At 47.3% G+C, this 27,874-nt stretch overlaps 1 protein-coding gene across 2 annotated transcripts in view; it reads right to left on the reverse strand.

The window, feature by feature from the left end:
* Positions 1 to 8,142: 8,142 nt before the first annotated feature.
* Positions 8,143 to 27,874, reverse strand: part of Top3beta (DNA topoisomerase 3-beta) — a 58,367-nt gene continuing 38,635 nt past the window's right edge. Inside the window, exons 11-16 of one of the 2 annotated variants that reach the window (XM_089560138.1) lie at positions 25,508 to 25,717; positions 24,011 to 24,228; positions 20,194 to 20,374; positions 16,860 to 17,059; positions 11,263 to 11,368; positions 8,143 to 8,535 (exon numbers count right to left, since the gene is read on the reverse strand). In XM_089560138.1, coding sequence (XP_089416264.1) covers positions 8,317 to 8,535; positions 11,263 to 11,368; positions 16,860 to 17,059; positions 20,194 to 20,374; positions 24,011 to 24,228; positions 25,508 to 25,717 — 1,134 coding nt within the window. In that variant the 3' untranslated portion in view covers positions 8,143 to 8,316. The remainder of the gene's footprint in view (positions 8,536 to 11,262; positions 11,369 to 16,859; positions 17,060 to 20,193; positions 20,375 to 24,010; positions 24,229 to 25,507; positions 25,718 to 27,874) is intronic. The other variant, XM_089560139.1, reaches the window with a different exon arrangement.

Below are 27,874 nucleotides of genomic sequence, written 5' to 3' on the forward strand. Positions count from 1 at the left end.
GTCGTACTTCCATGTTGGGGCGAGGAGGATATCGTGCAAATCCCTGAAGGCCAGTGGTGTTTGTGGAACAAATTTCAGAAATTTTAAGTGGATCATTATTTGTATCAACTGACCTCTGCGCATAACTTTTGAGCAGATTTATTGTGAAATAAAATTCGTTTTACGTGTCTCAGTGAATCATAAAACTCGGACTCTGAGTGAAAGTAGCGTTTTTTGTAAGGCAGAATTTTCTTGTTATAAAATGTGCAATTATTTTGATGCATTTACATATTATAGCAAAGGCTGTTATAGCCTTGGTTTAGCCCCACATATATCGTAGCCTTCTACTATGGAATATACTCGTCAGCTATGGGACCTTAATTTCTTAATGAATTTTTGATCTTAAACAATGAAATTCAATTTAAATCAGCAGCCACCTTCAAAGTGAATTGAATTTTCCACCTGCAAACAGGTGGAAAATTGGCAGGTTTCAAAGGGGTCATTCCATGCCAAGCGAACCAGAGTTTGCACTCAAAGGGCCTCCGATCTTTTCCGTAAAATCTTTGGCTCTTAATTGAACCGCCTAAATTTCCAGTCGACTGATACTTTTTTTTGTGAGGCTGGCAAGCATGGGTTGCCAATAGGCATAAAACAGCACTTCACGTCCATACAAGCCAAGTAATCGTGCACAGAGTTTTAGACTGATGCCTCCAAGACTACTTCAGTTTCATGTGCAGTTTACAGCTGTCAATCTTCCGAAACGTGAACAATGAATAGACACACAAGCATATTTAATGCAGAATGTCATGGTAGTCCTGTTGGCTGTCAGTTCCATCCTGCAAAAGAAAATCATGAATATGCTGACTACTTGTAGACCCTATACACCTGGTGTTGATTTTAACATGTGCCATATTTTAGCCTGAGCCAACCAAAAAACCTTGAGTCCGGCGCTCTTTGGCCTTAGATGCTAAAAGGATCTAGCACCAACCACCTAAAGTAACTACTCTCGGGGTTCACTTTCACTTCACTGGCAAGTGACAGCCGAAACTCCTCTCGGTGACCACTTTCTTGTCCATATTTCCACCTCTCTTTCCCACATCCCTCGATGTCATCCGGTCACTCATACTGACTGGCACACCTTCCGCGCTAATCTCGCCTCTGACTCCTTTCAATCCTACGACGACTGGACGTAGCGCATCACTGCAGTGCTCAAGTCCAGTAGCCGCCGTGTTCGCTCTTGTCACCCAGTCCCAGACCCAGATCCTCACCTACTCCGTTTATGGCGTCGCCGTAAACGTCTCCAACGCTCCTTCTGTTGCCAACCCCACAATGCCCAACTTTCCTCCCGTATCACTGCTCTGCGGGCCGAGATCGTCGCCCACTGCGCCTCACTCTCGTTGGAGTGCTCTTTGTGACCGTCTTGACTCTGCATTGCACTCGCGATCCACATGGTCTCTCTTCAAATCCTTCCTTGGCACTAAGCCTGCCCTTGCTCCCACTCTAGCTAAAATCCTCACTCAAGGGACTCCCTCCGAAGTTTTTGATCAGCTCGCCTCTATCTCCCGCCCCCTCTGGCACCCTCCTACCCGGTGTACTGCGGTGGACCTAACACCGATCTGGACCAATCCTTCTCTCTCCGGGAGCTCGAATCGGCCCTGGCTGCTAATGCTACACGCTCGGCTCCCGGTGAGGATGCCAATACATACACCACACTTCGCAACCTTCCTGACTGCGCCAAAGAATTCCTTCTTAAAACCTACAATAAGGCATGGACCAGCGGCTGCCTGCCCAGCTCCTGGACCTCCTCCCTCATTTTTATGATTCCAAAGCCAGGCAAGCCTCCCTCTCTCTCTAACCTCCGCCCCATCTCCCTGACATCATGTGTTGGTAAGACCCTTGAGCGAATGGCCCCGACTCGCCTCTCTAATTTTCTCGAGACGAGGGAGTACTTCCCTCATTCTCTCATCGGCTTCCGACACCGTGTCTGTGCACAGGACATGTTTCTGGTTCTCCAGCACACGTTTCTGTCACCTACCCCCACTCAAATTCACGCACTTGTGACCGTCGATGTTCGCAAGGCCTTCGACGGTGTTTGCCACGACCTTTCCCAACTCGCCTCCCTAGACTGCGGCTCCCGCATGTACTGTTATATCCGCTCATTCCTCTCTAAACGTGTCGCTCGCTTTCGAGTCGACACCTATCTGTCCGACCCTCACAACCTCACCCGAGGAACTCCTCAAGGTGCTGTTATCTCTCTTACCCTTTTCAATCTTGCTATGGCCCCTCTCGCCTCTCAGCTAGCTGAAATTCCCGACCTGCATCATATATTTTACGCCGATGACATCACTCTCTGGTGTTCGTCTGGCTTTCCCGGTCACGTACAGGACACCCTGCAACGTGGCCTAGATCTCATCGACTCCTTTCTCACCACTGCTGGCCTCTCTCCTGCTCCTGAAAAATCCGAGCTCCTTCTCCTCAACCATTCCTCCTACCAGCGCTCACACAACCACTTCGTCTCTCTCCACCTTTCTGGCTCTCCCATTCCTGTCGCAGTGCAAAGTTCTTGGCTTTCCTTTGCATGCAGCCAAGAATGTGCAAGCCCTCCACCACGCTGTCACCACCTGCCACTCCGTAACTCACCTCCTGCGGCGCGTGGTCACTCGGCGCTCAGGTCTCCACGAGGCTCATGCGTGCCGAGTTGCCCAGGCGCTGGCCCTCAACAAGGTCTTGTACTTTGCACCCTACGTTTCCTTCAATCAGACTCAACTTAACGCTCTTGAGACTGCCCTTGTGGGCCTCTACAAGGCAGCTCTCAACCTCCCTATCACTACCTCTACTGCAAAGATCTTTGCAACAGGCCTCTTTCATCCTCTCCTTCTCTGCTCTCTCTCCATCATGACTCGCAGCTTGCCCGGCTTTCCCTTACCCGTCAGGGTCAGTGGTTACTGACTCAAGCGGGTATCTCGCCCATTCCCTGCGCCCCGTTTACCTCTCCTATTCCCACCCTGGCTCCCAATCTTCGGATCCTCCCCCTTCCGTCCAACATGTCCCCCGTTCTGCACGCCGGCCGTCGTCATGCGGCCGCACAGCACCATTCCCCTCTCTTTCTCTTTGATGCCCAGGGTGTAGCTTACACGGATGCCTCCTTCGTGGCTCCTCGAGGTTCCTGCGGCTACGCCCTGTACCACCCCCACCTCCCCGCTCCTGAAACTCACACCAGCGGGCCGTATCTACGCCCTCCGGATGCACTGTCCTTCGAGGTCCTCGCCATTGCGCATGCCCTCCAGTCATTTGCTCTCCTTCCCTCTCTTCAAGAGTACACAGTCTATTCAGACTCACAAGCCGCTATACACCACATACAGAAACGCACCCTAACCCCTTCTCTTCAACAGGAGGTCGAACGAGCGGTCTCTGCATTGCAGCCTTCCATCGTTTTCCTCCGCTGGGTCCCTGGGCATTCAGGGATTGACGGCAATGAGCTGGCTCATCAGCTCGCCCGTGACACACTTTTCCGGGCACCGTTGATCCCCTGGCCCAAGGCCTCGGAGGACGGAGGGAGACTCACCCTTCGCCGCACCATAAAAGAGGTCAACCTCGAGCTCCGCCTCGACAAATGCCTTTACCCTCCCCCTCATCCATCACTCACAGTGCCGGAGGCTCGCCTTCTTCGGCACGTTGAAATGAATGCAGTCATCTTCAAATGAATGCAGTCATCACCCCGTCTCGCCTCTTTCTCTATCGCTGTCGATCGGACCCTTCCTGTCCCAACTGCCCCTGTATCTATGCAGACCTTGCCCATTGCCTCTTCTATTGCCCGGCTGCTCAGCAGTTGGGTTCCTACCCCCCACCTTCTTTATCCATCACCACCTGGCTCGAGTGGCTTGGCGCTGAAGGGGAGGAAAAACAGCGACTTCTGGTCGCCCAGGCGGTCGACATGCTCGGCCTGTAAATTTTGGCCGAATAAAAGTCTTCTACTACTACTACTACTACTACTACTACTACTCTTTAAGGACTTTGGGGAAAAATTTCTAGATCATGTGACAACCGTTGATATTCTAAGATGAGTACAAAAGTTGGTCTCACTATTGAGCGCACGATGCAACTTCGCCGCTGCCGCATCGAGCGAGCAAGAGCGGGAGATATAACCCAGGCAACACCAAATGTCCTGGATGTCCTGAAATGCTCAGAATGTTTTTATTCTTAAGACGACATTCTGTGCACCTTTCGAGTGCATCGATGGCTTATCGTCTTGAGGATGTCCTCAGATTGCACTTTGCTGGACAACTGAAGGATGAGAACTCCTCGAATGTCCTACAGTCATCCTATCGCAGGACAATATTGTGGGACTGAACCGAGATCAAACCAGCTTTAAATCTCGCACTATGGATCTCAATAATTAAAAACTGTAGGTTCAATAAAACTTGTATGCACAGACATAATGAAGGAAACCATTGTGACCCCAAAATTATGTGGCTTGAGGAAATATCTTACAAAATTTTTGCGTGCTTCCCATGAGGGTGAACTGTTTAGATTTTTGAGCACTGAACTTTTAGAATCAGGGACAAGAGAGAGCTATAGCTCTCTGCGGCACAGTAAAACCATATTGCGGCTTTTTTTGCTTATTCTGTTTAGCTTCTTTTACATTAGCGTTGAATACAGCACTCTCATGAAAAAAAAAAAACAATTGATACAAATCTGGAAGTAGCACTGAAAACATCCCCAAACATAATCCCGAAGACATCCCGAGTATGCGCAATGGACGGACAAATGGATCCCAGTTGGACTGCTTCAGGAACAGTTTAGACAGCCTGAAGATGTCTGAAAATCCCGACATGGACATCCTGAGGTCATACTCAGGATGTCCTTGCGCTGTCTAGGAATAATGGTAAACTTCTCCAATTGCTGCTCCTCAAAAGTAGTGAATGTCGCAATAAACTTCCAAACGCTTCACAGAGATAAGCGAACTGCTTGTGTTGCTACGCACATGACAATTAAACACCACGTTTTCAGACGTTCGATTGCAGCGACACACATGTGGGATGCTAACACGACACACGTGGGATTTTCTGCCATGTACCGAAGCCTGCTCCAAGAAAGTTGAGGTTTTCCTTGCAGTGAGCCATTTTCTCATTAAAGTTGAGAGTGCGCTCTACTCGGCCATCGCCTCCATGGTTTGGCTCATGGTAACCTCGAACCAGCGGTGGTTTAAACTCCATGTACACGAACTTTTGCGAGAACACAAAGCTGCGGGCTTGGCTCTTGCTTAGAGTCACCGTGTCTTCCATAAATAGTGTTGGCCCGGAACCAGATCGTTCACGCTTCCGGTTTTCTGATTGTTCTCTAGTGCATTGCGGTGGAGCACATCTTAACGACCAGGCTCGCTGGCTTGGTCGTCGTAGCTGTTCCAGCATATAGGCCTGAAATAGATTCGACATGTGTTTTGCTGCGGTTTTGAGGTAGAATAAAACAAAAATTAATAATGAACTTCCTATTTGCTGTTTGCGAACATTGAACAACTAGCATACCATTTCTTACGGGTTACACACGGATCGGTGCCGGTGAGACGCATTCTGTGATGGCTGCCGAGAAAGTTGTTGCTGCAAGCACGTTACGAGATGTAGTATAGTGCCCCTTTCAGTCCTCTCCAACTTTCAGCTTTTAGCACCTTCCAACTCCTGCTACCTGCAGGAGTTATAATGTGCTACTGCTCCCGTTTCTAGCCAAGATAATGTTGGTTGGTTGGTTTATGGGGTTTAACGTCCCAAAGCGACTGAGGCTGTGAGAGACGCCGTAGTGAAGGGCTCCGGAAATTTCGACCACCTGGGGTTCTTTAACGTGCACTGACATCGCACAGTAAACGGGCCTCGAATTTCTCCTCCAAAGAAATTCAACCGCCGCGGCCGGGATCGAACCCTATTAAGATCGACGTCAACAAGTCTCGCCGGGTGGCCGCCAGCACGCCTGCTTCTGTGTATGGCTGCGAGCAGCTTGAGTGTGATTGCTTTCGGGCCTGCCGCCATGGACCGCACGCATGGAGAGGACCCAGGTGCCAGCTGACTTCAATTACGGAGTTTGCCCGGTTGGAGTACAGGACCAAAACCAGACCCCCTTTCCGAAAGGTCTGCACGTGTAGAACGCCGCCGCCGCCGCCTCGGGGAGACGAACGTTATCTTCCCCATTTGCCGTTACCGTGCCAGGGAACAAAGGGTCTCGTTTCCTGGTGCCAAGCACCGCGACAGGCTGGCGGGCATCATCTCCAACCCTCGCGAACGTCTCCAGGCACGGGGCACCACTTTCGGCCTTTTCGTGACCTCGCTTTCCGGCCTCGAGCGGCGGGTGGCATTTGATTATCAGCAGATGTCGGTGACCCGCAGAAACCTTCGACTGGCCGGAGGCCATCACCTACCGCAGTCAACGCTACCTCGACGACAACCTTCTTTCCCTCAGACTCCACATGTGACGGGGGCGTGGCCCTAAGTGCAAAGGTGTGTTTGTGCGCACAAGTTTGTGTTGTTTGTGATATGGGCCCCTCCCACCCTGGCGTGGGCGTCCTCAACCTAGGAAATTTAGGGAAGGCGAACAGTATAAAAGTCGACAACGAGTGCGGCAGGACAGCTCTCACTAGAGCCTCCCATAGAGCCTCCCATAGCCTCCCATAGAGCCTCATTTGGAGCCTCACTTCAGTCTCTAACCATGATGTAAAAAGATGTAAATAAACCCTCTTGTAATCTTCCTCCCATCACCTTAACTCATTGACTTGGCGGCACTCCGGTCCTGGTGGTGGTGGGAACGGGTGTCGAAGCTTGACCGCGGTCCCGTCAAGCAAGCAGCAGCAGCGAGCTAGCAACGGCTCCCGAACCGACCCATCTTCGCCAACAACTGGGTGGCAGCGCCAACAACCCGCGTCTTTCGGGCCAGCAGCCGAGCACCATAGCCACTGAGCCACCGCGGCGGCCCAAGATAATGTAACAGTTTAGCTGTTTGCTCTGCAAGCGATGTAAACAGTTGAACGAAACACACAAAGGTGTGTGAACGAAACACACGGCCTCGAAAGTCAATTTGAAATGCCTCTCTACGCGAGTCAAAACGATTCAATTGCATTTGTAGCGCCATTTTCGATCTCCATCAATGCCTCTCAGGTTCCTCAGGGTAAACGAACGCCCACAGGAACAGCTACTGCCTTCAGTCTCCCTCCTCCAGATACTGACAGGCACTTGTGATAACACCTAACCCCTATGACCAGTGTAGGAAGCGGCCCTGTGAATTCATTTGTCTATGAAGCTCAACGTAGTGGAAGGTTATAGATTAATTTCGATCACCTCGGGTTTTTTAATGACCACTGCTGCTTGATGTCAGCGTGCATCAAAGAACTCATTCGTCGAAATTAAGCTACAGCCATCCACTACAATGCTTATCGTAGTCCACGTGCCACTTCTTGACATTAAATCCCAAACATAAGGTGACATCATATACCCTGGCATCTATAACTAATGCATGTTGATTCCACATGAGTTGGCTTACTGTACTGCTGTTCTCTGCTTGCTTACTTTGGCAAAGACTGAAATTATTAAGATTGCAATTATTAGGCAGATTGCTTTTCCAATGACATTTCAGTGCACTCGGAAATAGTCTAAGCAGCAATTCTTCTTGATCTAGGGTTCAAGAAATGGCCGAGAAATATGCAGTTCCTCAAATTGTAATGAAAAATAAATTGCGCTATTCATGTAAGGCTAACCACGTAACGTATGATAAGTGTACCGTTAAGAGATCGGAAGCGGGCGGAGTGGGTGAGGGAACAAACGCGGGTTAAGGACATCCTAGTAAATATCAAGAGTAAGAAATGGGCTTGAGCAGGGCAAGTAATGCGAAGGCAAGATAACCGCTGGTCCTTAAGGGTAACGGAGTGGATTCCAGGAGAAAGCAAGCGAAGCAGGGGGCGGCAGAAAGTTAGGTTGGCGGATGAGATTAACATATTAGCGGGAATACGGTGGCCGCAACTGGCGAAGGACAGGGTTAATTGGAGAGACATGGGAGAGGCTGTTGCCCTGCAGTGGGCATAGTCAGGCTGATGATGACGATGATGATGAACCTCGTTATAACATGGGATGGGCTTCTGCATGGTCAGCTCATCTTCTCTGCAATTGGTTTCCAGCCCTAGCAAAATTCTTGCACATGCCAATCTCGGTATGTACAAACCTTGGGTTTATTGGCGAAGGTCAGAAGATTACATCAGGCGTTGCTCTAAGAAACACGCTTCTAGGGCCCCCTACGTTAGTGCAAGCAGTTCCGGGGGTCTCACGTGCACACATAAGTTACACGAGGGAAGTGTTCCAAAAGTCACACAAAGTATGCGGCCAACTGCGCCATCTTATCCTTGGGCTTGCCCCTGCGTCGACCACGGCCCCGGCCCCTACCGCCGCCACCCGCTCCAGCAGGCCGGCGGTAATTGTTCTTGGGCTTCAGCGCCTGATGTCGCTCCACGAGGCCCGACAGTGTCGGGTCGCAGAAGATGCAGCCGACGGCTTCCGTCTGCGCTCCTGGCAGCTTCGTTTTCTCCTGCGCACATACAAGCAATGATGTGAAGCCAACGGGTGCTGTGCAGACTTGAAAATTACTGCACTGCCTGTACTGCACATAACATGCTGCATCAAAACAGAGGCCCTCTAAAATCCAGCAACACTTGACCGCAAAAGCGTTTGGCGGCTTCAAGTGCATCTCATTTTGCAGTTGAACGCGCAGTGCAATCCCACAATGCACTGCACCCGACCCGCACTGGCTGCATCAATTACAAGCGATACCTCATCGTCTCTCCTTTCCTTCTATATCCGAGAAGCTTTAATTGTACGATGTCAGTGCACATTAAAGAACCCCAGGTGGACGAAATTTCTGGAGCCCTTCGCTACGGCGTCCCTCACAGCCTCTGACGCTTTGGGACGTTAAACCCCCGTAAACCAGCTTTGTAATGTTTGTTTTTTAGTGCCCCTAGTTCAAAGCCGTCGTCAGACATCCTTATTACTTTCTGCGTCGCAAAAGAGGCAACCAGATATCTCTGAAATGACTGCGACCGCACGCAAATGTTTCTACGACATTTCTGACTGTTGTAGGTATACACAGGTGCCTAATCTCGAAGGTTTGTCGTCACTTTAAGTTCAGCACGATCAAGAGTAATGACCATTCAGATCGTCGACAGCCATGTGCCCTTGCTGCCATTGCTGCCGCTGAGTTGTTTTAGGTCTGTGAGCACACTTTTGCCCACTGAACAGTTTCAGCTCAGTGCCATTCTGATCGTCTTTCTACTGCCACATCTGCCACCACATCTACGCGATACTATCATTAAGGACGAAGAAGACAGGACAGGCCCCACCAATACCATAGCTTGAGACCACTGCCAGCTATGGAATTTAGTTGCTACGGCAGGAGCGGCTGCAGAGCCCCCTGGTGGTAGCTTCGAAGAGAACGAAAGAGGGGGTCGTAAAAAGGTGATGTGAGCCTGCCCAGGGTAGTAGCACTGCAGTTCTGGAAGCTATCCTATCCGGACACTCTCACCAACAGCTAGAAACACTGTTACAGTTGCTGTGGAGGAGTAGTTGAACATTTGGCTTCACAAGAAATGACGTCACAGCCTCTCGTACCCCTTTTTCATGTCTTCTATCAACAGCAGACAAAGAGTTTCCACAAGGCGTTTTAGACGTAATGGCAGAACGTTTAGGACTTTCTGCACATGCACCTTGGGAAACCAAAGATTGGTTTGGTTTATGGGGTTTAACGTCCCAAAGCGACTAAGGCTACGAGAGACGCCGTAGTGAAGGGCTCCGGAAATTTCGACCACCTGGGGTTCTTTAACATGCACTGACATCGCACAGTACACGGGCCTCTAGAATTTCTCCTCCAAAGAAATTCCAGCCGCCGCGGCCGGGATCGAACCCGTGTCTTTTGGGACAGCAGCCGAGCACCATAGCCACTGAGCCACAGCGGCGGCGGAAACCAAAGAGTCAAGTTGGCTGGCTTCTAGAGGGAGCTAAGGTTCAGTAGGTGCGGTGCTGTCAACCTGATGTGTCAAACCTTGGCAATTGCTCTCCTGCAAGCTGAGAACTTTGCAGTACGCATGCGTCTCAACAGATGCTTACATTCAAAAGCTGCGGTCAAGCTGTCAATATGCATGGGGAAGTGCTAAAGGTTAAATTAAAACCAGTTCTGAATCTTCAATATGCATCAAGGCGCCATTATCCGAGTACCCTCGCGTTCTACTTCCACCGCAATGCAGGTGAGTCAGCTGGAAATAAAACTTATAAAACTGCAGTACATAACAGCCTGCGGTCGTTATTGCACTGCTACGTACCGCACTGCAAAAATTATTAAAAATCGAATTTACAGCCAGAACTCTGTCTTTCTCATACTTGATAAAGGACAGGCTCCAACTAAAAAGTGATCTTTTATTAAATGCTTCTGGAAGAGGCATAATTAGCAACGAGAAGAACGAGAGAACGCTAGCAACGAGAAGAAAAGACCTGCGCTTGTCGCTATTTTACAATATTCTTAACACTAGAACAGGTATTGATAAAGATAAATATCTAAAAAAACCAACTTATGTATCTGCACGAACGGACCATTCCCGAAAAGTGCGTGAATATGCTTGTCGAATAAACTTATTTAAGAACAGCTTCTTCCCTAAAACAGTACACGAGTGGAATGGTTTGCCTGTCGAGATTGTTTCCGGGACCCCTTCGTCTTTTAACCAGGATCTCAAAAATATTCTTTTTAATGGGTTTCAGCATTTCTTTTAACTCCTCATACCTGTGTTTCCATTACCACAATACAGTGTGATTAAGGGATGCAAATAGTGATGTTTCATGCTTTTCAATTTGCTACTGAATTATATCATCTGTGCACTTATATTCTTTTTTCTTTCCCCCCTACACTAATGCCCGCAAGGGCGCTGTAGGTATGTAAACAAACAAATAAACAAATAAATAAAACTTTCTTGCATAACTATGGTATAGTGTGGTAACTATGCTATATGCAGTGCCGTACTCCGGGACCTCTTGCTCTATTACATTTTTTTTTCATTAAATTTTTGTATTACGTTTCTTTTAATGAATAAAATGAAATGAAAATCTATACATAGACCAAAAATATGAGAGATAAAGATCTATCTTAACAGCATGTTGAACTCGCAGCCCTGCTGCTGCTTCTTTCTGAGTACGAATTGTTGAAACCGGGAGTGCAAGACTTCAGGACCGTGAGAGCACCGATTTTTCACGAGGTGCGGGGAGGGCGACTCACCAGCTTGTACTCCACGCTGACCAGCTGACTGCCGCATTCCTCACACTGCTCGTCTTCGACGCACACCTTGCGGGCGTCTTCACAGAGCTGCACTATCACATCACACCTGATGGCGCCAGAGAAGAGAACGGGAAGGGCGAGAGGTGTAAATAAATGTTAACAAAGAAACATTCACGCAATGTTATTCATTCACACCACGCAAGATGAACGTGCTTACCTGCTACATGTTAGAGGGCAAAACGTCTTAAAGGGACAGTGAGAAGAGCTCTATTAATATTTTTTTTAAAAGCGAAATCCGATAGTTCGGCATTTCATAGCTTTGTTGCCACTTGGCCGGCAGCGAAAGATGCATTTATTTCTAAGAAATTTAGATTTGAAGTTGAAAAAGTTTTTCCCGCCGCTCTGATTCAAACTTGGAACTCTCTTATGACGACACAGGACTAAGTGACGTGAAACATGACGTGCATGACGTAATGCAGACTCCGTGATTTCTGGCAGCCAGCAGTGCGGCCTAGCAGCAGCCGAAAAGAAAGCTACATCTGGTCGCACATTGAAGGCATCTATCGGCTATTGCGGCCATCGCTACCGTCGCTTCATTTATGTTTGCACTGGCGTTTTGCCAGCGTTACGGTAGATCCCGTTCTTGAAGTCGTCAACGAAGTTCTCGCAAATAGACACCTTTAGCATACCGTGTACCCTGTTACCGTTAGCGAAATACCGGGAGCCCGCCTACCGCCGGTGAGCAGGCGCTGATTGGTCCCGATGCTGCAGGCACGCGCGTAGCTGCCGGGCACGTGGCACCATCTGGCAACGTCAAGGAGATTTGCGCATGCACGGGCTGCGCCTCAGTGATTCGTGTCTTCTCATGTCCTAGTGTTGCTAGAACCAACACTGTTTCGTCCTATGACGTCATCACGCTTGTACTTGCGAGTTTGGCCTGTGGCGGCGATACCTGTATTTTGGTTCTTGCTCTTTTCTAAGTTACAAGAGCTTTGTTGTCAGTATGAGTGGCGTTTTTGTAATCAGGAGCTGGTATTCTGTCGATACAAGCCAACTTCAATTTCTCCTCAGTGTCCCTTTAAAGGCGCAATAAAGAGGAATCTGAACTCGACTATTTATTGCGGGAACTAAATCTAGCACCCTTAGAAACTTCGAATTGTTGTTCTGTGCGGCCGATTTCCCTAATTTAAATCCCATTAGAAGTCCCGGCTCCCTCCTTTTTTTAACTCACCGTTCATGGTAGGAGGAGTCAACCAACCTTTCAGCTAGTCCCGTGGCAGCTTGCCGCTCTGCCATCGGCGGAGTGATACATAGCGACCGGCAAAAGCAAAGAATCCATTTGCATTTTTACTTCCATGGGCCTAATTTACAGCTATGTTGTCTCTGATTAGATCAATTTATTCATGAAAACCTAAAAAACAAAATAAAAGCAAAATAAAAGCAAAAGCGAAGCTGCCACGCAACTGCCTGAAAAGCACTCCACTCACGGGTGCCTGAAAGGCACTCGTGAAAGGCAGTGATGTTCTCGTTTAGTTCACTACAACAGGGGTTCTCAAAACTTTTTTGCCCCAAAGAACCCAAACAGACTTCAACTCGAGCCAAGGAACCCCCTCTCTGCAATATTAGGTCATCATAAGCATCACAATCGGTCGGTGTTGCTTGTGAATGGACCCTTCGTGCTTTCTTTCACTGTTTCACTAACTTTTGTATGCATCTGTTTTTCTTACCTTCAGCAATCAGTTTATTCTTCAATGCCCATCTCTCACTCATGCTTGGACCTCTTGCTCCAAGACAAGAACGCACAAAAACTACGTCACAAGACAACGTTCCCCCGCATTCGCGCACCCAACTGGCTGGGTTTACACGTTTACATGCACAACCATGTGCTGCCTAGTCCAGCTTTCATTCACTACTTATCTGCCCGCTCCCCGCTTTGGCACTAGCGCGGCATTGGTGTCTCTTTTCGAATTTTGACCGATACTGGCTTTCCGGTGCGAATGGGCTGGCCGGCTTCAAAACCTCGTACCAGCGCCGCCAGCGCCATCTGGTTGGCTCGGCAGTGCGGCCCACACTACCAGTCGCCACGCGCACGATTGCGCATGATTAATATGTGTCGCCTTGTGTGCCATACCTTCTCCACACCACTTTGCCGATGTTCTACACATACATGAACTGGCACAGCGGTGTCTTAGCATGCTGCATGGTTCTCTGGGTGAGCCATTTCCGCTGGAACTCCCATCAAAACATCAACATGCGGAGTCGTTACTGGTGTGCTTCCAATTATCCCCTGTCGTGGTGCTCGGCTCTCCAAAGTGGATGGCTTTAGAAAGGAGCCTGCGCCTTCAAATCCCGACACTCTGAGCTTAAACAGGCACTCCTAAAGCAAAGAGGCCATAAGTGGACTTTACCGCATGAGGCGGATTTATCTTGTTTGATGGCGGAATGAATCACTGGATCATCAATGTAACGGCTCAGTCCGAGACCCTTTTCCCAAGCATTTCACCCCAGAAGAGCAGAGTACCAGGCCAGGGGAGATCTTGTGCTCGTTGGAAAACCGGTCGGGTTCGAGCCTAGAGGGATCAAACCCAGCACCTCTCAAATGTGAGGCAGATGCTCTGCCACAAGGACACCACTTCAGGGGGGACACTGGTCTTAGACCTATTTTCATTATTTTTACCTGAATCCTAATGAAACTGTACCACCTTGCTCAGTTTTTTATACTGATTTCAACGATGGAGTTACCCTTCTCATAAATTAGCCGATTCCCAAGAAAATTAAATTTAATTAGTCCTTCATTAGTACTGCGGTGAAAAAAAAACTGCTCAATAAAAAATCATTTTTAATCCATGGCTACATAGTATGGTGAGTAAAGAGTGCAATAATCAAAACCATTTTTTCATTTTACCCTCATTAGTAATTCTACAGCACTTCGAATATGAATATTTAAGGTGTGAATGTAATGCATCGATAAACTTCGCGAAATTATAAATTCTTGAAGTGCAATTGAACAAATCTGCTTTGATTATTGCACACATTGTGCCTCCAGTTTCCTTTAGCAAACAATATGACATCTCTATCTGTCCTAGACGTTGAGATATCGACATGCTGAGACAGCCAGATATCCAAAATTTTCATGACATTAAATTGTCCGCTCCTGCATAAAATTAAGCCACACAATGATCTGAATTTAATATTATGGTCAAAATGCTGATTTTTGAAGGAAAAAATTGGTACAGTTGGAAAATAATGGCTGTAGATTCTACAAATGCCACTTTCTGAAAATCAATTTTTTGGTCATTTTTTGGTCTCAAAGACCAGTGTCCCCCCTTCAGTTGCCCCTCTGATAACCGACCGTTGGTGCGACTCCTCCAGACAGGAGATATCCTCATGGCTGCCTTATAATTGCCATGTTCCATGACAGCCTTCAGTAAGATTCTTGGTCGTGAGCTTTAAGGGGACTCTTAGGTCCATTCCATGCAATTGTTGTTCCGAGCAAAACTTGCGAATTGATTCTCTCGCTATTTCTCGGAATGTTGACATTTGTCCTGCAGCAAAAAGATGCACTTATTGCTGTGCAAACTGGGATTTAAAAATTTCCCCGATGGCCGATTTAAGCTCGTGACATCCTTACCGAAAAGGATGACAACAGCCACACGCCGAACGCAACAGCACATTAATCAAGCCGCCAATGCACATGCACGATCCATGTAGCGCGTCGAAAAACCAACCATGAAATTTCTGGAAACAGGCGGCGGCGTTGAGTAAGGGAGTAGGCGTCTCAGCTCGAGTTAAGCTGCGTCTACCTCCCCTCGAGTTCTTCAGAGGGCTCGAACCATAGGTCCACTGCACTGCTTTCCCAGGTTGCAGGGAAACGAGTACCAGGGACATGCTAGAGGGAGTCCGAACTTTCTAGCGCGCTCCGGCACAATCTTTTCCTAATTTTCTTTTTCTGCTGCAGGTCGGCGCCGCATGACCTGCCTTCACGCTGCCGCTTTCTTCCTCGCGCTCTCTTCCCTACCGTCTTTCGTCCGCCCTTGCGCTCTGCGTTCACTCCCTTTTATCCTCTGATGTCTTCATTCACTCAGTCACGCTGAGGCCAGCACTAAGGCACGCTGCTCAATGCAGGAACAGGTGTCTAAGAGCTGCGCTCTAGAGCACCCTAGTTCTCTAGGCCACGATACAACACTGCATTGTCCATGTAGCACACAGCAACTAGAATCCAGCATGTATCCGCTGCAAACACTGAAGTAAAACTATGCATTGCAATGCTGTAGTGCTCACTGCATTATTGTGCATTGCCTCACACTGAGCCACCCAGTAGTGATACCAGCACATGGAACATGCACATCCCTCATACTTGTAGGCATTTCAGATAGTCGGCTATTGTCACTGCATCGCAATAAATTTTCTTTTCCCGCACATTGTCGCAATGTAAGCTTCTTCATGCTGACGGCACCACAGTCCAAGAATCCGACGAGATGTTACAGAGAGATCTCGTTAACTTGCCTATTTCAAAATTCTATTCTTATTCAAAGGAATGACCTTCACCAATGTCACGTCATGCTCGTACTGCAGGAGGTAATTCACGTTCAATGAATGAAGCTGGGTTAATACGTACGCAGCAGGCCACATTCCAGCAGCGCAGAGCATTATTAGGGACAGCTGCATTACGCATGCCTCTTGAGAGGTATGTGCTAATTCAGTATCTACCGAATTAGCACATACCTTTCAAGAGGCATAAGTAATGCAGCTGTGCCTAATTTAATTCAACTTTTGCATAAGTTAAACAAATTTATAGCCCGCTGTGACTTTAAACGCTGATTCGGTACCACACCAGAGGAAACAACAGGATTCAACTTCTCCTCAAATCGTCACAGTAAACAGTGCGTTGCCAGTACCAAAGGAATGACCTTCACCAATGTCGCGTCATGTTCGTACTGCAGGAAGTAATTCACGTTCAATGAATGAAGCTGGGTTAATAAGTATGTAGCAGGCCACATACCAGTAGCGCAGAGCGTTATTAGGGACAGCTGCATTACATATGCCTCTTGAGAGGTATGTGCTAATTCAGTATCTACCGAATTAGCACATACCTTTCAAGAGGCATAAGTAATGCAGCTGTGCCTAATCTAATTGAACTTTTGCATAATTTAAACAAATTTTTAGCCAACTGTGGCTTCAAACTTTGATTTTAATGTACCTGCTTAACGCATCTGAATGTACTATCAGCAACGAATGAAACGCGAACAAGAAAACTGGGATGGCAACATAAAAACACCAGCGTATTAGCTCCTGGTGAGCAAATACAACTGAGGTTGATTAACACTTCTAAACAAGAGTGTTCACACTTTCGAAGTGAAATTGGCATCCGCTAGTATACAGCTTCCCCTGGCTGAGAACTTCTTAGTTTGCTGTTCTTGCCTCGCTTGTCTCTGTTCGCATTTCATTTCTTGCTGATAGTACCTGCTTTACGCACCTGCTTTCATCAAGACTAGGCTCTCGTGGTCCAACACGAAAGAAAACAATTAACAGGACTCAGCTTTTCCTAGAACCGTCGCAGTAAACGGTGCGTAGCCAGTAGCGCCAAGGGAACCCACCTGTTGCACCCAATCTTCCACTTGGGTGAGGAGGCCGGGTCGAGCACCAGCACCCCGGAGGTGCACTCGGGGCAGACCGAGATGCCGTTAGACATCATGGAGTGTGGGCAGGTGGGGTGCGTGCAGGAGTTGCAGCCAATCTGGCGACCAGTGTCTCGGAAGGGCGGGTGGTTGTAGCAGTAGGGGCAGAAGATGAAGCTCTGAAGGGGGGGGGGGGGGGGGGGGGGGGGGACAGAGACAGAAGAGCAGAAGCTGCAGCTCAGGCTAGGCAAGCAAGAGGCGGCAAGTTATGTGCAGTCAAGCGCCTGTTTAAAACACTGTTTCATGCGGCGTGCACAACCTCCATCGAAAGTAAGGAGCCCAAGGGGTTGGCTTTGGGGACTTGCCGTATGGCTTGTCATACATCATCATCATCAGCCTGACTACACCCACTGCAGGGCAAAGGCCTCTCCCATGTCTCTCTAGTTAACCCTATCCTTTGTCAGTTGCCGCCACTGTATCCCCGCAAACTTGTCAGCGATGGGTATGCAGCGATGGCGTAGAGGTAGAGCATCCGCCTCGCATGCAAGAGGACCGGGGTTCGAATCCCGGTGCCACGCAATTCTCCACCGGATTAAAAAAAAAAAAATCCGCGTGTCGATGGAATTGCATAACCAGGCTTGGAGTGCGGCCTGATTTCGGTGACCAGAACTGACAACGCACTTCCTCACCAGAAGAGGATTTGGCCACCCTGGTGTAGTATTTGGCCACAACCTTCTATGAACAAACCAATTAACCCTCGGCCCTCAGTCCCCAGCGGCTGCGGAGCAACTGACCAAGGCGGCGGTCAGATCTGTGACGCAGCGGAGGGTGCTAAGAATCTCTGCCATACATCACAAGAGTTTAAATTTCTCGAACATGCCTCTCTAGAAGATTAAACTTGCGGAAGGTCAAACTTCCAGAAGATCGAACTTCTGGAAGATTGAAGACCAAACTTCCGAAAAACCAAACTTTGAAAGCTCAAACTTCCCCAAATGCTACAAGAGCCAAGTTAATGGATTAGAGCCAAACCCCATGGACTCTTTACTCATGACCAAGGCTGTACACAACTGTGTACATAGCGAATTCCGCACTTTTTCTGAGACTATGCTACAGCTAGCAGCGATTTCTCAGTTTCGGGCAAATCTACTACAACCTCTGATATTACAAAGGCAGTGCTTTTAATCAACAAGCCATGTTTGCGCGGAATCACCGTGGTCCTCCCAAAACAAATTCCAACTGCTAGCCTCCACGGGCTACTCGACCAACCCTGTCAAAGTGAAGCTAGAGGAAGTGCCAGAGGCCAATAGACCGTCTAAAATTGCAAGCATAAACTCTAAAATCATTCTACATCCTTCTTTGCTACAAAACAAAACCCTTCTTTGCTTATAACCCCTTCAGTCATGGTGTCTACAAGTGTGCAAGTAACTTGTTCAGTATCAGTTTCGTCACTGCTGGGATGTGCACTGCCTTAATGGCTCGAGCTTATATTCGAAAAACTCTCTCGCTATGAGAAGCCACACTGAACCATATCCTAGGCATGCAAAATGAAAGCCGAAAGTTGTTTTCATGACGGACACATTCACATTTTACAGTAGCTCTGCTACAGCTCCAGTCAGTGCGCATTTTCTTTTCTAGTTTTGCAAAGCATAGGCAGTTGTAAGGGGCCACAAAAGAGTACTGATTTGTTTACATAATAGCTTTTTTTTGATAAGAATGATCCAAGAGAAGTGTAAATAAGACCCTGAAAGAGGCTTTAGGCCATAATGCGGTACTATGAAGGCCTAACATAACAAATTGCATAATTAGTCTTATCAGATGATATATAATATATATATATATATATATATATATATATATACATTAAGCGGACAAGTGAAGGGGATATGAGGGGCTCGTGATACATTTTTAAGAGAAGCCAACAGCCACAGAAACCAAAGAACACTGGGGATTTCATTTATATTTATTTATGTGTGGTGCTGATCAATGGAGAATTTTACTGAACATGTTATCGCTTAAAGATAATTGATTAGAGAAGCAGAAGAAAAAACAACCACATGCCGCCGGTGGGAACCGAACCCACGGCCTCCGAATTACGCATCCGGTGCTCTACCTCTGAGCTATGGCGACGGCTGTCAGATCTTCTGCTTTCGGGGGTATTTATGTTTACAAGTAACCTAACCTTGAGAGTGTTCATCAGCGCCACCCACGTTTGTAAGCGGCGGACGTAGTACGTCCTGAGTTACCGCTGGTGGGACGTGGAATTTTTTCCTTTCTGAGCAACCTTCGTACACGTTCTCCACAAAAGTTTGAAAATTTTCTCAAAATTGATAACAGCCTCTGACTGGAGGGGTCAAAGCAAAACTATAAAATCAAGTACCAGAGGTGACGAAACAAGCTTAAAGGGACACTGAGGAGAGCACTATTAATATTTTTATTATAGTAAAATCCGATAGTTCGGCATCTCATGGCTTTGTTGCCACTTGGCGGGCAGCGAAAGATGCATTTATTTCTAAGAAATTTGGATTCGAAGTTGAAAAAGTTTTTCCCGCCGCTCTGATTCAAACTTGGGATTCTCCCATGACGACACAGGACTAAGTGACGTGAAACATGACGTGCGCATGACGTACCGCAGACTCCGTGATTTCTGGCAGACAGCAGTGCGGCCTAGCAGCAGCCGAAAAGAAAGCGACATCTGGCTGCACGTTGAAGGCATCTATCGGCTATTGCGGCCGTCGCTACAGTCGCTTCGATTACGTTTGCACTGGCGTTTTGCCAGCGTTACGATGGATCTCGTTCTTGAAGTCGTCAACGAAGTTCTCGCGAATAGACACCTTTAGCATACCATGTACCTTGTTACCGTTAGCGGAATACCGGGAGCCCGCCTTCCGTCGGTGAGCAGGCGCTTATTGGTCCCGATGCTTCAGGAGCGCGCATAGCTGCCGGGCACGTGGCGCCATCTGGCGACGTCCAGGAGATTTGCGCATGCATTGGCTGCGCCTCAGTGATTCGTGGCTTCTCGGTTCCTGGTGTTGCTAGAACCATTCGTTCAAGCAACACTGTTTTGTCCTATGACCTCACAACGCTTGTACTTGCGAGTTTGGCCTGTGGCGGCGATACCTGTATTTTGGTTCTTGCTCTTTTCTATGTTACAAGAGCTTTGTTGTCAGTATGAGTGGTGTTTTTGTAATCAGGAGCTGGTATTCTGTCGATACAAGCCAACTTCAATTTCTCCTCAGTGTCCCTTTAAGGAACATTTCAGGGAACTCAAGGGAATAGCCCTGCATGCTAACAAGGACAAGGAAACCCCACCAACCTTTCCTTTAGTGCCGCCGTACCACTGCAGGAGCTCGAAATCATCGAGGGGGCACTTGAGTTCGCGGAACGTGCGGACGCTACCGTTCTGAGGTATGCTGTGGGTGTCATTGCACTGCACGCAATGCAGTCGGCTGGGCTTACTCGCCACCAGCTTTAAGTACCGCCGGCACTTGCCACATCTACGGTGAAACAGGAGGAGGAAATTATGCACTCTGGTGCTCTCTGCCCGGTCCCAAACTATACCTTCCCTACTGGTGAAGAAAGTGCCGAACGGAGCGTTACCGGCCATTTAAGACCACCTACACAGCTGCCTTCTCTGTGAGGACTGCCCGCTCATTTTTGATCACATTACAAACAGATGGGGCAGTTCGTAACAGGACCTTTCAGCTAAACGAGTAAATGAGTGCTTGAAAATAGAATCAGAATTTGCCACTCTAATAAGTAACCACTAGGAAACCTTACAATTGCATTAAGATTCCAGTTTGTTCAAAGAGCCTTTGGTACTGCTACAGCAAACAGTTACAGCACAGATCAACACATTATCAAGAACAAACATGCCACAGTCTATGGCGGCATGAGGTTTAACAGTATTTCAGAGCATAGCTAACACTGTGTCATGTGCTATCAGGTAGGTCAGATGCCTGCCACCTTCCAGATCCGTTCTTCTAAAAGCTGTTTCCCCCTCTATGCAACAGATGCCACTACCGCTCTGTGCCCAATAAAATTGTATGCTTGCATTGATGCCTAGTTATGGACATAGCTCTACTTATGTTAGAAAAAGTACACTAACGACCTCACTAATCATATTCCTAGGCACTAACAACCCCAAAATTGCACATCTGTGCGAAGTATAAGCATACGCTATCTGGTTTTAAAGTCAAGAGAAGCACTTGTGCCCGTTTTGAATAGAGACGCAACACCCTGTATAAAAGCAACTGATAAAATATGCAATGCTCTAAGACTCCCTGAGGAACAAAAGTGCTGTGTTCACCGTAATGTGCTTGAAGAGATGATGACAACAGTGGGGGCAGCGACAAGACGTTAAGTATAGTCGAACTTCGACATAACAAACTTCAGACAAATGAAACTCACAAAGTAATACATTTTTTTCTTTCCGAATCTCTGTTTTGATGACAGCAATACATTTTTTTTTCACGATTTAACTAAGTAAATTTATACTGCAGTTTCGATTTAACGAGGTCCTTGTGCACCCTATGTACAGGGTCGGTCAAAGGGTCCCAGGCCACAGGGCCTACTTTTGAGCAGTATAGTCGGGCGGTTACGACATCCCCGAAGACATTTAACAGATTTTCAACTGCAAGTATGACTTTGTTACATCGAGGTTTGACTGTGCAAGAAACACAAAAGCAGACATGTTAAGAGTAGTTAGAGATTGCATTCACTGCACCAGAGATCTAGGAGCAAACACAGCACAAGCCGTCTATGCTTTCAAACACAACCATGCAAAAAAGTGTGCTACAAAGCGGGGAACGTGACGGCAGTAAGTGAAGGAAAAAACAGGAGGTCAAAAGTCCCCGAACACCCAGGAGTCATGAATCCGGGTTACAGAGGTGCGCTGCTCTTGTGCGGTGCAATTTCCCGCACTAAAGTCGGCCTCTGTTGACACGGTCCTGTGTTCTAACCACAAAGGAACTACTCTCGCCAAAAACAGGGCTGTTATAAGCTAAAAAAGACCAAAAAACAAAATACAGGTGTCGCCACTCTCAGCCGATTCTGCGAGTAAAATGCGTGAGTTGACACCGATTTTTTGGACACGGATTCGAGAGGCTACACAACAAAGTCATTTGCTTTAAATGGTGCCACCGCAGCCAATTGGTAAGGATGTCAAAAGTTTGAATAGACTGGCAGGAAGATTTTTAAATCCGATTTTTGTGGCAGTAAATGTGTCTTTTTGCTGTAGCACAAACGCGAACATGTACCGAGAAACTAGCAATGAATCAATATTTCTGAAAGGACTAATTGCACAAAGTTGTGTCCAGTGTTCCTATAAAATTTCTAGCTTTCTTGATGCACTTACATGAACTTTATGGAGTACATTAGAAACAATTTTATGACTACTTTAAGAAAATTTCACTGTTATATATCCAGAACATTTTTTTCTAATATATATATTTCTTCTCTGAATCTTGTGAAAAAGCTGCAGAGTCCCTAGCCCGACCAGTCTTCGCATACGCATTTCCTTTCACTACGGACCCAAACCTTGCGAGTCCTTCAGCATGCTACAGTATCCTAGGTGGCTTGCTTGACATCAGGTGGAGGCGGTGCAGTGTCATCTGATTTCACCCGGCGTGCTTGCCAAAAAGACGGCAACCAAAACTGCGATGGAGCAGTTCCAGTGGAGTTCTCCACAACCCGAGAACTTTTGTGCGTTCCTTAGCGGGTGTCCTCTTTAGTGCATCAGAATTCAAGGGTTTTTAAATGATCCCACAAAAATTCCCCGACTCTCAAGGCCCTTGGAAACACTTCTGTATAAAAAAATTTTCGAGGTTTTAGAGGACCCGCACAAACCCTGCTAATCTTAACACTTGGCTTTTGCATCACGAAGAAAAGGGAAAAAAAAAAACCAAGTGGGAGAAAAATTTCGATGTCTTCACTTACACAGACAATTATCAAAATTAGGGGGACGCTTGAGCTTCACTTTAAGTGTTGATGCGACAGCATCTTCCCTCTTTTTATTCTTTTTCTTTATCTTTTCTCACCAAGTGCCAATCTGCAATCACATTACCGATCAAGGTCATCAGTTACAATGACAATCAATGCTGATTAACTATCACCAATCACCATCTACGTTACACTGCATGATATACCATGCCTCTACATACTCATACACACCATTTGTTTCAGTACAATGCACCCCCATAACACTGCCTTTTCATTCCTCACAATTTCTGACGCCAAGTTAGCAGCATGTTAATATTTGGTTTTATGTTTTCTAGTCCCCACAACACATTTACAAGTGCCCGTCTAACATTCTTGACAGAACCACCCTTTGTGGCTTATGCGTTGCGGCAAGCAGAGGGCCTAGGTTTGAACCCCAGTGACAGCTATTTCATTTTTTTAAATACATTAAAGCGGAAGCCTTTAATGCCTCATCGTTGTAAGCAGCAGTTGTCGACAGAAAATGTCACGCTTTTCAATTGGTCGAAATGGTCGTGACGTCACAGTGCGCAAATTTCAAACGGGGCCAATTGTACTTTAGCTAGTAACCACGCAATCAATTAAAGGGATGGTAAACTGATGCTCCAAGTTGAATAAATAAATAAAACCAAGTAGGAAATTGGTCGAGCTGGAGAATCGAACCAGGGTCTCAGGAGTGCGAGACGAGCACGCTAACCACTACGCCATGCCAGCTCGATGGTTCTGAATGACCAAAGGCACGTCTAGTGAATACGGTGTCTTTGTTCACTCCCATCATTCTCCTTAAAAGCCAATTTACCGACGAGCAAGATGTAGTGCCGAACAGGCGATGGTATTCTCTGGACTCCCTGGCAGCGTTGCAAGACGCTGTCGTGTTACACTCTTAGAAGCGAAGCTTAACAACATCTTAACAGCACACCAGTGACACAAGCAGCAACACCGCGCTTAAGGCTTTCGCCTCACCGCACTTTAGGTCAGCAAAGTGCCCCCCCTCCACTTTTCCGATTTCAGGGATTCTGGGATCTTGTATGACTGACGAAGGACGGCGGACGACGACACCGGGTATTCAGCAGACTAAGCTTCTTACACTATTGCGTAAAAATCTAAAAAACACAAATAACAAAAGCAAGCGAGAAGGAGGAGCCAGGAGCGCTGACCTGGAGAGGGGCTTGCCGCTGTCCGAGAGCGGTGTGAAGGTGACCTCGAAGAGCTCGTCCATCTGCAGGATGCTGGTGACAAAGTAGCAGAACTTCAGCTGGAACACGGTCAGGGTGTGGTTGAGCACCGCGTCATAGTCCTGCTTGCCCAGGGCAATCAGGTTCAGCTGCTGCTCGACAGCTGCTCGCATCGTTGGCAGGATCAGATCCTGGTCAATCTGGGCGGGAAGGATAAAGGTCAGTGCTAGGGTTTTGCGAATATTCGAGCGCTTCGAATATTAGGGCGAAAGCTTTTAATGGCTCATACTGGCAGCCATGAATCTGTCCGTCCGTCCGTTACATCTGAAGTGAGTCATAGCTAGTGATTACTAGTCACAAGCCATGACTAACTAGTCGTTAATTAACAAGTCATCAACTAATTAGTCAAGTCTAACTAGTCATTAACAAGTCAATTAACAATGACTAACACGTAATCAATTAATTAGTCATAACTAATTAGCCATGACTAGTTAATCATTAACCAATCATGACTAGTTGGCCACATGCATGGCTGAGTCATGATTGGTTATTCACTAACTAGTTGTAACTAATTAGCTGATGACCTGTTAATTAATGGCTAGTTAGTCATGGCTTGTGACTAGTAATGACTTTCACTTCAGATGTTACGGACAAATGGAGCCATGGCTGCGAGTATGAGCCATTAAAGGCTTTTCCTTCAATATTAATTCAATTAGTCATGTCTCAATTAATTTGCCGTGACTAACTAGTCATCAACTAATTATTCACGACTAGTTAGTCATTAACCAATCATGACTAGTTAGTCATGGGTCATGAGTAATTAGTCATGACTAGCCAATCCAAGTTGCCTTGTAGCCGCCTCGGTGTGCCTATGGCAGTCGCCTCGTTAGTGGCAAGGCTTTCGCCTCGCGTGCTTTAGATCATCAAAGTGCCCCCTAAATTTTTGAAGCAATAATGCGGTATTGGAGTCGAGCTTCGAAGCGAATAGCACTATATGAAAAACTTGAACATTCTCGAAGTATTCTGTAGCTCGACAATTCAGGAATGTAACTTGACGAAAGATAGCAGTTGATGGTCGAGTGAATACACAGTGGCTGTGTCTACAAACTCCGTCTTCAACGGCTGCCCCATTCGGCACGCCGCTGAGGACAGCACGTGATGGGATTACCATCAGATGCGAAAGTGAACAGGCCGCAGAGTAAGTTGAGCTCTGCCCACAGCAGAGAGGGCTTGAAAGACTTAAGATGGCAAAAAGAATGCAGAACAACTAACGTGACTGAGGTGAGCACTTCATCGGCGTTGGCTTTCGTAGCTACAGCATTGCCGGAAACCAACTTTGAAGCCAACAATACCTTATATTATACTTGAGTAAGGTGTTATACTTATATTTCCCGTAAAAAAAAAATTCTCACTACATTCACGTAAATACGGGTATGCCAATCAGATAAAGTGAAAGCAAGCAAGAATTGCGAGAAAAACCTTCTGGTATCCGTGGACAAGAACGATGCCCAAGTTGGTCGGGATGAGTCGCCTTCCCGAACCAACGGTGACGTAGTTTCGCTGACAGATGTTGTTAATGTGCACTGGAATGGAGGCGTCCGTTCCAATTCCGTGCTTGTCCATCAGCGAGATCAGCTCCGACTCAGTCAAGTAGTCTGGCGGGTTTGTCTTCTGCTCGGCGAGTTTTGTCTGAAATAAATAAAGGGTCGCAAATAAATGAGAGCTTTGGGAATCCTTCCCTGTACATCGCCACAGTGAGCAGTGCTGTCAGCACTCGTCGCACGGGGCCCATGACAATGCTACTTCGTTGTCATGGAAGCACAGGACCATTCTCACTCATGCCCATGCTTTATATTCTGGGCTGAGCTTCAACTGCTTTCACAGATTTATGACCTTTTCCATAAATGATACATTCCCTTGTTAATTCTTTTTATTTAATTTTCATACTCATGGCTTCAATGAAGGCTCAGTATGCAATAAATAAATTTTCAATTAAAAAAAAATTAGGGGTGATGAATTGGACCGATGACAAGGAAATGTGACGGCATTTTTCTTTTGTTCACCAATTAATTCTGATTCCAATTCTCATCCTATTCTCAACACATTTGCAATCGCAATCCCTTCTTCTATTGAATACTTTTGCTGAGTCATTCTTTGTCCAGCCTCTCCCTCCTCTCCCCTACAGGTGGAGAGGGGCACCTACCAGCTGTGGCCGGTGAGGAGAAAGAAATTCTACCCATCACCACCTGCCAGCTATCGTCGGCGTCTGTGAGAAACCTTCACCTGCCAGGTACGGCAGGTCAAGGTTTCTCACAGACGCTGACGGTGGACAGTTTTGCCTCCTTCCTAATACTATCGCGTTATAATAAGGTACATAGTACCGTGTAAACCGAATGCAGGTCGAGTGGGAATACAGATCGAACCTCTTTCCTTGAAGTGAAAAAAAAGAGAAAGCCCTGCCGCAAAGTCCTGCCACATTTCGTTCCGAAATCACCATTTCTGGGTTTTGTAAGTGCGAAATATATAGATGCTTTAGTAGTTGGAGGTCAAATTAAGACCTTGAAACTTTTTAGGCAGGAACTTTAGAGTGTATTTATCCTGAATCTACCATTACTATGATACAGAAATTTTCGCGTTTTTTTCATAATTTCAAGACCTGTGTCTACCCTTGAGCCATACGCTTTGTTGCGTCACAACATGCAGAAGGCATAGGTTTGAACCGCAGTGATGGCTATTTTATTTTTCTGAAAATACCGTATTTACTCGCATAATAGGCGCACTTTTTTTCCAGAAAATCCGGCTCAAAGTTCGGGGTGCGCCTATTATGCGGGGTAAAATTTCCGGAAATTTTTCGACTCGCAAAATTGAACACACCGCGTAAACGCACTCGTGTACGGGCCGCTCCCCGTTTTCGCGAAGAAAATGTTAAAAAAAAAAGGTCCGTGTATCGGCCGCACCGAAACTTTCGGAATGCACGCGCCGAGGCCTCCGCGATCGGCTCCAGCTGCGCGCAACGGGCGCTTGATCGCGGAGGCCACACACGCGCACAGGAGCTTCCAGACGCCGCCCACGGAGGACGCCCAAGGCCACGGTCATCATCATCATCATCGTTTTCCTCCGCCGCGAGCTTTCGCTATCTATATCGCCATCAGCATCTCCAGCTCGTTTTTTTTAGTTGTTGTTGTTGCTGTCAAGTGCCGGGATTTGCGGTAGCGCGATAGTTATCGTGGTTTATGGCTTTGCCGCGGAGCTTTGATGTTTTAGCTCGACGGGCAAGCACCTTAACAGCTACACGGCTGGGAGTTTGCTCTCCAACGCGGCAAGCGTGCGGCAGGTCGGAAAATACGACGTGGCCGAGAAGTGCGGCAGTTGCGACTGCGGTGTCCCTAAATTTTCGTACACGACTCCAAGCGCCGAGGTTTTCGCGGGCCTAAGTCGGGAACGTTTCCGGCTGGAGATGAAGCTTTCCAAACAGACGTTTAAAGTGAGCATCCCTGAAAACTGTGCGCGGCTGTTCTACGCGATGTCGTTGTACGTGCTGTGGGTCCGCAGCAGCTGCTGCTAAATAAAGATTGGGAAGCGGGGGGTGGTGAGGCGTCGGCTTGCAATCGTGTAAATACAGTATTGATCACAGTGCCAAGTTCGGGGTGCGCCTATTATGCGCAGAAATAAAAAAATCTGATTTTTCGCGCCCTAACTAGGGGTGCGCCTATTATGCGAGTGCGCCTATTACGCGAGTAAATACGGTATTCTGATTTCAGGGATTCCGGGATTTTTTTCTGACTGACGCAGGATGACGACACCAGGTTTTCAGCAGAATGAGCTCCTTATGCTACCTTATGCTAC

Source organism: Amblyomma mixtum, chromosome 9 (assembly GCF_055824585.1).
Source record: "Amblyomma mixtum isolate Tamu chromosome 9, ASM5582458v1, whole genome shotgun sequence".
NCBI classification, from domain to species: Eukaryota; Metazoa; Arthropoda; class Arachnida; order Ixodida; family Ixodidae; genus Amblyomma; species Amblyomma mixtum.